This window comes from Bombina bombina, chromosome 5 (genome assembly GCF_027579735.1).
Source record: "Bombina bombina isolate aBomBom1 chromosome 5, aBomBom1.pri, whole genome shotgun sequence".
NCBI classification, from domain to species: Eukaryota; Metazoa; Chordata; class Amphibia; order Anura; family Bombinatoridae; genus Bombina; species Bombina bombina.
In genome coordinates, this window is record NC_069503.1 from 924,209,081 (window position 1) to 924,219,941 (window position 10,861).

The 10,861-nt window shown below is 39.6% G+C and overlaps 1 protein-coding gene across 1 annotated transcript in view; it reads right to left on the reverse strand.

The window, feature by feature from the left end:
* The window catches only part of ARFGEF1 (ADP ribosylation factor guanine nucleotide exchange factor 1), a 489,402-nt gene that overhangs the window by 248,236 nt on the left and 230,305 nt on the right, over positions 1-10,861 (reverse strand). The window contains 2 exon segments of the mRNA XM_053715099.1: positions 3,505-3,638; positions 4,419-4,579. Of these exon segments, the coding sequence (XP_053571074.1) occupies positions 3,505-3,638; positions 4,419-4,579 (295 nt within the window).

Genomic DNA, 10,861 nt, shown 5'->3' on the forward strand with positions numbered 1-10,861 from the left:
TACAGTCCCAGCCACAGCCTTTGCTGCAACTTCACCAATCCCAGGGGGGTATATGATACCAAATGAAGCCTTCTAGGAACGTTTTTAGTGGATTCCAGACCCTCACACATGCAGCTGCATGTATTGAACTCAAAATTAACTGCACAGTAATGGCGCGAAAATGAGGCTCTGCCTACTACAGAGAAAGGCCCTTCCTGACTGGGAAGGTGTCTTAACAAGTGCCTGGTGCTAAAAACGTTCCCCAATGTTATAAAAGTGTGAAGTACAACTTCAAACTGCATATAATACTTAAATAAAGCAATCGATTTAGCCCCTAAAAGTGTCTACCAGTTTATAGCCCATAATAAGCCCTTTATTCTGTTTGAGACTAAGAAAATGGCTTACCGGTCCCCATGAGGGGAAATGACAGCCTTCCAGCATTACATGGTCTTGTTAGAAATATGGCTAGTCATACCTTAAGCAGAAGAGCCTGCTAACTGTTTCCCCCAACTGAAGTTACTTCATCTCAACAGTCCTATGTGGAAACAGCAATCGATTTTAGTTACTGTCTGCTAAAATCATCTTCCTCTCACAAACAGAAATCTTCATCCCTTTCTGTTTCAGAGTAAATAGTACATACCAGCACTATTTTAAAATAACAAACTCTTGATAGAAGAATAAAAAACTACAACTAAACACCACAAACTCCTCACCATCCCCGAGGAGATGCTACTTGTTCAGAGCGGCAAGGAGAATGACTGGGGGGGCGGAGCCTGGGAGGGACTATATGGACAGCTCTTGCTGTGTGCTCTACTTGCCTTTCCCTGTGGGGGAGGAGAATATCCCACAAGTAATGGATGACACCGTGGACCGGACACACCAATGTTGGAGAAATTGACTGAATTTCTAATGAGAAGTAGATTTTTTATGACAAATTTGAAATTTCTTCAGTTCCCATGACGCCTGTATGTGACAGCTACCAGCGAATCACAAACTCACATATGTACACATTTTGAATCTTAATTTTAATATTTGAATATGATTCTTTAATATGCTAGTAAATTAGCTACATAGTGACATAAGAATTTAAGATTTGTCTCACCAAATTCTTAGTGAATCTAGTCCAATGTATTAAATTACTATTTTTTTATTAAATATATTCTCGCTTAGTGAGCTATGACAAGCAAATAATTGTGAACTTTCATATCAGGAGTTCAATTGACTCTTTAACAAACACAAAATATAAGGATAACATATTAATAAATACATAAATATTATGCAAAGGTTTAAGGTATTTTATGAAGTCAACAAACCTTGGTTAAGTAATAATTTTACGTGAAAAAGACAATGTAATAGATCTATATGTATATATATAGAAAATACAATGCAAAAAATAGTAGTTCCAATGCCGGTTAAAAGTAGAAAGTTCCTTTATTGTAATGCACATTAAAAACACCAACGAGCACAGTACAGTTTAACTGAAGCACAGCACAAACTGACCAGGACTCAGATAAAATACATATCAAAAGGGAGGAAAGCTGCGCTCCTTATGCAGCAGACATGTTTCGTGCTTGCCAAGCACTTGTTCACTGCTTAAAGGAGCAGCAGCTGCCTTCCACTTAAATAGGCTACAGCTGTGATGAAATTTAAAGATATACATAATGTCTAGATAAATTTAGGGATAATATATAATTATCTCCCTTTTGAAAAGTATACAAATTATATGAACATATAATCCAACCAAATATAAATAAGGAGAAACAGTGAAACAGGTATACATATTAAATCATAAATAGAAATAGAGAAAGTAAACATTAGAAGGTTACCATTTAATGCTTGAAAGAGCTAAACTACCTAAAGAAGTAATCATTATTGCTAAACACCTATAATTTTGATATTTGTTCAAAACCTCTAATGTATGATACTTAGATTTAAATACAATGTACCATACCAAGGGACACATTGCTACATTACAAAAACAAAAATAAAAATAAAGATTACTTGACAACTGATAAACCTAAATTTATCACGACTTACAGTCTCGAATATAATAAGATCTGTGAAATAATTAAGGAATCGCTACCAATTCTGCACACTGATCCAATCCTTATAGGGATAGTCAGTGAAGGCTGTCAGTTTATCTCTAAAAAAGGGAAAACTATAGGCAATTACGTATCCCCCTCTGATCTACCAAGAACTAAACAGGAATGTTGGCTTAAACAGAGAAAAGGCTTTTTTAAGTGTAGACACAGAATATGCAAAACTTGTGATTCTGTCAATGAAGGTGAATTTTTTACCTCTACTAGTACCGGAAGGGTACATCAAATCAAGTTTTGCATAACATGTGCTACTACCCATACTATCTATCTCCTGACATGTAGGGGATGTTTCAAACAGTACGTGGGGAGGTCTAAAAGACCCCTAAAAGATCGCTTCTTGGAACATGTACGTTCCATAGAGGATCCTGATTCTGACACTCCCATTGCGAGACATTTCAAGACTTTTCATAATTCAGATACATCATTACTATCCCTGCAGGGTATTGATCATGTCCCGCAATGGAGAAGAGGTGGCAATAGACAGAATAAACTCAATCTAAGAGAGGTTTATTGGATATTCACCCTAAATACATCTATGCCCTATGGTCTAAACTTTAGAAGAGACATAGATCTTTGTATATAAGGATAATTATTTGCTAACAAATTTATGTATTGAATTCATTATGGTACATTGTATTTAAATCTAAGTATCATACATTAGAGGTTTTGAACAAATATCAAAATTATAGGTGTTTAGCAATAATGATTACTTCTTTAGGTAGTTTAGCTCTTTCAAGCATTAAATGGTAACCTTCTAATGTTTACTTTCTCTATTTCTATTTATGATTTAATTTGTATACCTGTTTCACTGTTTCTCCTTATTTATATTTGGTTGGATTATATGTTCATATAATTTGTATACTTTTCAAAAGGGAGATAATTATATATTATCCCTAAATTTATCTAGACATTATGTATATCTTTAAATTTCATCACAGCTGTAGCCTATTTAAGTGGAAGGCAGCTGCTGCTCCTTTAAGCAGTGAACAAGTGCTTGGCAAGCACGAAACATGTCTGCTGCATAAGGAGCGCAGCTTTCCTCCCTTTTGATATGTATTTTATCTGAGTCCTGGTCAGTTTGTGCTGTGCTTCAGTTAAACTGTACTGTGCTCGTTGGTGTTTTTAATGTGCATTACAATAAAGGAACTTTCAACTTTTAACCGGCATTGGAACTACTATTTTTTGCATTGGATCCTCTACTTGTCTAGCGTATAGGACGGATACGCTCTTGTTCCCTACTGGTTCATGTGACTGTGATGTCATCCCCACTCTCCTGTGTGCCGAATACCGGAAGTGCTGTCCATATGCGGTGAGGACATGATAGAGCGCACTGCTTGTGTGTTTGTTTATATAGAAAATACCTTCCTATTCATAAATTGCAATTTGTATTTTTGAATAAATCATAAAATTCTGTGATCATACTCACTTTGGGTCTGGGGGTCCATCAGACAGAGGCTTCATAGATAATTTACACAGAGACCTGAAGACTAAGAAGGCATCTTTTTGCAAAATATGAGAGAACTTAGCACCAGGAGAAGGTCCTGAAGTGTTTCCAGATTCCTAAAAAAAAATAAAAAATAGAACAAACGTATATAAAATTAAATAAGGACCATCAGGATATGCTATATGAATACTAGATATCAAATAAGGATTCATAGTCTGCAAAGACCTCTGAATGAATTATTATCAGTATATGTTAAGTAAATAGGTCATTAGAAGCTCAACGGTAAAGCTAAAAGACCTATTAGTATTTCATTCTACACCGCAGTAGATCAATGAATAGCACATTCTTTCACAGAAAACCTCAGCAGTGTTTGCATTAAAAAAAAAATCCTCCCAATATGACTACACCGACGCAATATGACTATAGCACATCTGCAAATTCCTAAAAAACCTCACCAAAGTTTCTACTGAAGAAGGTTATTCTGGGTAAGGATATGCAAATTAGATTAATCATCCCTATGCTTTTTGCTTTCCATATACATTTTAAACACTCATTTAAATGCAGTGCTACTCTGGGCAGCTTTAATGCAGTTCAGGTCAAAGATACCTATAGCAAGAGAAATTATATGTGGTATCTGTTTTGGTCTTATTATATCTGACCAGCACAGGATAGATTTCATACCCGCCAGAGTAAAGCTAGCATAGGGTATTCAAACCAGTCTCATAGCAAGTTATGGTGACCAAAAATTTAAAAAAAGATAAGGGAAATAAATCATCTTATTGTGAGTATAGTGACATAGTAGGTAATTGTAAAGCACATCTGCATATTCTTTCACATAAAATTTTAGCAAATTGTGCTGATGTTTTTCTCTTCAGTATTTTAAGATCCTTACTTACCTGAGTGTCATTAGACGAGACTGACAATCTATCATCAGGCAAGGAGGGGGTGTACACTGTAGATATGGGAGTGCCAGGTATCCCATTAGCATGTATAGTGTCCCCTTCACTCCCGTCTTCAGATGTTTTCATTGTACATTCACCATTGACATTCTTATCACCTGCATTGAAGATTTTTTTTTTTTAAAAAGTATTTATTATTTGTACTTAAATCTGCCCCGACACATTGAACTTACATTTTCCCCCTATTCCAATATCATTGTTATTCTTTATCTACAGACATCTAAACACTTTGCAGAAGTGACAAAAAACTAAATTTATGCTTACCTGATAAATGTCTTTCTTTCTTGACACAGTGAGTCCACGGATCATCTTCAATTACTGTTGGGAATATCACTCATGGCCAGCAGGAGGAGGCAAAGAGCACCACAGCAAAGCTGTTAAGTATCACTTCCCTTTCCACAAACCCCAGTCATCCGACCGAAGGAAAAGTAGAGAAAGGAAGCAACACAAGGTGCAGAGGTGCCTGAGGTTTACACAACAAAAAAACTGTCTGAAAAATACAGGGCGGGCCATGGACACACCGTGTCGAGAAATAAATAAATTTATCAGGTAAGCATAAACTTAGTTTTCTTTCTAATGACACAGTGTGTCCACGGATCATCTTCAATTACTGTTGGGAATCAATACCCAAGCTAGAGGACACAGATCATAAGGGAGGGACAAGACAGTGAACCTAAACAAAAGGCACCACCACTTGAAGAACCTTTCTCCCAAAAGCGGCCTCAGCAGAGGCAAAAGCATCAATTTATAGAATTTTGAAAAAGTATGTAGAGAGGACCAAGCTGCAGCCTTGCAAATCTGTTCCACAGAAGCTTCATTTTTTAAGGCCCAGGAAGAAGAAACAGCCCTCGTGGAATGAGCCATGATTCTCTGAGGAGGCTGCTGTCCAGCAGTTTCATAGGCCAAACTAATTATACTCCTCAGCAAGAGAAAGAGAAGCAGCAGTAGCTTTCTGACCCTTGCGTTTCCCAGAGAAAACGACAAACAAAGCAGAAGACTGGTGAAAATCCTTAGTCGCCTGCAAATAGAATTTTAACGCACGCACCACATCTAGATTGTGCAGTAAACGCTCCTTATGAAAAGAAGAATTAGGACACAAAAAGTAACAATGATTTCCTGATTAATATTCATATCGAAACCACTTTAGGAAGGAACCCTAACTTAGTACGCAGAACCGCCTTATCTAAATGAAAAATAAGATAAGGGGAATCACACTGCAACACCAAGAGATCAGAGACTCTCCGAGCAGAAGAAATGGCAACAAGAAACAAAACTTTCCAAGATAACATCTAAAGGAATGCATAGGCTCAAACAAAGTCTGCTGAATAACTTTAAGAACAAGGTTAAGACTCCAGGGAGGAGTAACAGGTTTAAACACAGGCCTGATTTTGACCAAGGCCTGACAAAAGGATTGCACATCTGGCACAACACCTAGACACTTATGCAACAAAATAGACAAGGCAGATATTTGACCCATCAAAGTACTCGCTGACAAACCCTTCTCCAGACCTTCCTGGAGAAAAGACAAAATCCTAGGAATCCTGACTCTACTTCACGAGTAGCCTCTGGATTCACACCAATACAGATATTTACACCATATTTTATGGTAAATCTTCCTAGTCACAGGCTTACGAGCCTGGATCAAGGTCTCAATGACCGATTCCGAGAAGCCACATTTAGATAAGACTAAGCGTTCAATCTCCAAGCAGTCAGCTTCAAAGAAGTAAATTTGGATGAAGGAAGGGACCTTGAAGTAGAAGGTCCTTCCTCAAAGGTAGTCTCCAAGGTGGAAAAGAAGACATTTCCGCTAGGTCTGCATACCAGATCCTGCGAGGCCACGCGGGGGCAATGAGAATCACCAACGCTCTCTCCTGCTTGATCCGAGCAATGACTCGTGGAAGGAGAGCGAACAGAGGAAACAGGTATGCTAGACTGAAATTCCAAGGGACCGCCAGAACATCTATCAGGACGGCCTGTGGATCCCTTGATCTCGTCCTGTACCTCGTAAGCTTGGCATTCTGCCGAGATGCCATGAGATCCAGCTCCGGCTGCCCCCATTTTAAGGGTCAAGCTGGAAAACACCTCTGGATGGAGTTCCCACTCCCACGGGTGAAAGGTCTGTCTGCTTAGAAAATCCACTTTCCAGTTGTTCACTCCTGGAATGTGGATCGCAGAAAATCAGCAGTTGTGGGTCTCCGCCCACTGAATAATTCTGGCGACCTGTTTCATGGCCAAGGAATTTCGAGTTCCTCCCTGGTGGTTGATGTAAGCCACCGATGTTATGTTGTCCGACTGGAAACTGATAAACTGGGCTGAAGCTAACTGAGGCCAGGCCAGTAGAGCATTGAAGATCACTCTCAGCTCTAGGATGTTTATGGGAAGAACTGACACCTCCCAAGTCCATAGACCCTGAGCCTTCAACGAGCCCCAGACCGCTCCCCAACCCAGCAGGTTGGCATCCGTGGTCACAATCATCCAGGAAGGTCTGCGGAAGCAAGTTACCTGGGAGAGGTGTTCCTGAGATAACCACCACAGAAGAGATTCTCTTGTCGCCTGATCCAGATCTATTTGCGGAGACAGATCCGCATAATCCCCGTTCCATTGCCTGAGCATGCATAACTGCAGAGGTCTGAGATCGAATCGAGCGAACAGAATTATGTCCATGGAAGTCACCATCAGACCAATTACCTCCATACATTGAGCTACTGGCGGCCGAAGAGAGGACTGAAGGGCAAGTCAAGAGTCGAAGATCTTTGCTTTTCTGACTTCTGTCAGAAATATCTTTATTGATATGGAGTCTATTATGGTCCCCAAGAAAACTACTCTCGTGGCTGGAACCAAGGAACTTTTTCCCAGATTCACCTTCCATCCGTGGGAACGAAGAAAAGACAACAAGATCTCTGTATGAGAGTTTGCTTGTTGAAAAGACGGCGCCTGAACCATAATGTCGTCCAGGTAGGGCGCCACTGCAATGCCCCGAGACCGGATTACTGCCAACAAAGCCACCAGGGCCTTTGAAAAAATTCTGGGAGCTGTGGCAAGGCCAAATGGCAGAGCCACAAACTGAAAGAGTTTGTTTAGAAAAGCGAATCTCAGAAACTTGTGCTGATCCTTGTGAATGGGAACATGAAGGTACGCATCCTTCAGGTCTATGGTCGTCATGAACTGACTCTCTTAGACCAAGGGAAGAATGGAACGTATAGTTTCCATCTTGAAGGACGGTACTCTGAGAAACTTGTTTAGACATTAAATGTTTAGACATTTAGATTGGAGTAGAATCTGAGACCCTGTTCCTGGTGTTGGAACTGAAACTATTACTCCCAGGAGGGAAGATCCTGGACACAATGTAAGAACGCCTCTCTTTTTATCTGGTCTACAGATAATCTTGAGAGGAGGAAGCTGCCTGTGGGAGGAAACGTCTTGAACTCTAGTTTGTATCCCTGGGATACGATGTCCACCGCCCAGGGATCTGGGACATCCCAAACCCAGGCTTGAGTGAATTGAGAAAGTCTGCCCCTACAAGATCTGGTCCTGGATCGGGGGCAGGCCCTTCATGCTGACTTTAAATCATTTGCGGGCTTCTTAGATTGCTTCCCCTTGTTCCAAGACTGATTGGTCTTCCAGAAAGACTTGGACTGTTCCTGCTTGGAAGAGGGGGGGGGAGGCTTACTTGAGTTTCGAAAGGAACGAAAATTACTCTGATGCCCCCTTTCTGTTTATTTCTCTTATCCTGAGGGAAGATATGTCCCTTTCCTCCTGTAATATCGGAAATAATTTCAGCCAAGCCCGGCCCAAACAAGGTCTTATCCTTGTAGGGGATTGCCAAACGTTTGGACTTACAGTGGATATAAAAAGTCTACACACCCCTGTTAAAATGTCAGGTTTCTGTGATGTAAAAAAATGAGACAAAGATATATCATTTCCGAACTTTTTCCACCTTTAATGTGACCTATAAACTGTACAACTCAATTGCAAAACAAACTGAAATATTTTAGGTGGAGGGAAGTAGAAATAAAAAACTAAAATAATATAGCATTCCCTCCTGGTGGTTGATGTAGGCCACCGAGGTAATGTTGTTTATACTCCCAATGGTCGGGGCACTCACCACCTCTTATGACCCAAGCCCACAGAGAACTCTTTTTGTCTCCTGCAACCGACGGTCAGGAAAAGGAAGAGAAAGAAGCCACACCAGGTCACACGGAGTACCATGTAGGACCGCCCCTGCAGCCAAGCAAAAGCGCGCCAACTAAAACATTACCAGAGCCAAATCCCAAACATGTCGCAGCAAAAAACACAAACACAAAGCAATCATGTATACATCCCCCAGGTTCAATAATCACCTTCCTGAGATATTAACCCTTGATTCTATACAGATAAAGGAGTCACACTGTGACCTTGTCTTCTTGTTTTATTACAGATATAAAAATGAAACAATTTTACCAGAATCAACGCTGTGGAACAGGAACATGGCCTAACAAGTTTGACAGTGTGTAGCACTGCTCCTGACATGGACTTGAGTGAAGAAAGAAGGCAGTGAAACTGGTCAACACTGATTGTGCATCTCCAGACCCTAAAATTTGTCAATGCTCTCACTGAGAGGCTGACAAGACTACTTAAAACTTCAGTCCCATTCCAAAGAGTACTAACCTCCATAAGAGACTACTCTGAAATCTTCTGACACTTCTCTGCAATCCTCCTGTGACGAAAGCAAAGAATGACTAAGGGATGAGGGGAGTGGGGGAGGTATTTAAGCCTTTGGCTGGGGTGTCTTTGCCTCCTCCTGGTGGCCAGGTTCTGTATTTCCCACAAGTAATGAATGAAGCTGTGGACTCTCCTCGTATTAGATGGAAATATATATGTTTCAACTGTCTAAAAAGTAGAGGTAGGTCCAATAAAATTAGCTTTAAGCCCAAACTGCAAAAGTGTATTTTTTACATGAGATGATACATCAATCACCTTAACATTTTTGGCCTTGCATGCAAACTTTATGATGTTCCTGTGGAAACATCAGTAGTCTCAATTTGTCTCCATACTGCTGTCCAATCAATATGGACGTATAGACAAACCACATCCAACAGATATATATATATATATATATATATATATATATATATACACATACAGACTATATATATGTATTATTTTTAATGACTTTTTAGCAGAAAACAAAATAAGGGAAGAGAAAGGTCTTGGGAGGCATACAAATTCAGAAACTACTTTAGGCTTGCATTCAGAAAATAGTTATAGAACTACTTTGTCCTAATGACAGACCAAATAAGATTAAAGGGTCAGTCTAGTCCAAAAAAAACCTTTCATGATTCAGATAGGTCATGTAAATTTAAACAACTTTCCAATTTACTTTTATCTCCAATTTTGCTTTGTTCTCTTGGTATTCTTAGTTGAAAGCTAAGCCTAGGAGGTTCATATGCTAATTTCTTAAACTTTGAAGGTCGCCTCTTATATGAATGCATTTTTACAGTTTTTCACCAATAGAGGGTGTTAGTTTATGTGTGTCTCATAGATAACACTGTGGTCATGCACATGGAGTTACCTGGGAGCCAACACTGATTGGCTTAAATGCAAGTCTATCAAAAGAACTGAAATAAGGGGTCAGTTAGCATAGGCTTAGATACAAGATAATCACAGAGGTAAAAAGTGTATTAATATAACAGTGTTGGTTATGCAAAACTAGGGAATGGGTAATAAAGGGATTATCTATCTTTTCAATCAATAAAAATTCTGGTGTAGACTGTCCCTTTAATAGCAACAAAGAATATGAAACTTGCCTACTTGTCCGGATTAGGTAGAAGCCAGAGAGAGTTTATTTAATGCACAATTTTCAGAGCCATTCTTCAATTAATGGCTCACAAGGTGGGATAACAAAAGCTTCAAGGATCAGAAGCAAATCCCATACGGACACTTTGACAAAGGTAACTGGTATCTCTTGCATCCTTGTTGAAAGAACAGCAATGCGCTACTGGGAGCTAGCTCAAATAATTCAGTGAGCCTATAACAAGAGGCATTTTTGAACATCCACAGATTACCAGATAGCTCTTAGAAGTGAATTACTACTCTAAGTCTACCTTGGTATGCTCTTCAACAAAGGATACCAAGACAACAAGCAATTTATTTCATGGTGGTGAAAGTCAATTAGCCATTACTTCTGGCATTCAACTCCTGGCCACTAGGAGGAGGCAAAGATTCCCAAAACTTCATGAGTACTTCCTCCCTCCCACCTCTCTGATATGCCACTTGTACATATAGCCAAGCAAGGAGAAGTAGAAAGGTAGAAAAGGACAAAGCAGGGAAAATGAGCCGCATACTAGAACTTCCATTATAAAAAAAAAATCAATGTAATAAAATTAGTTGTGCATATGGAC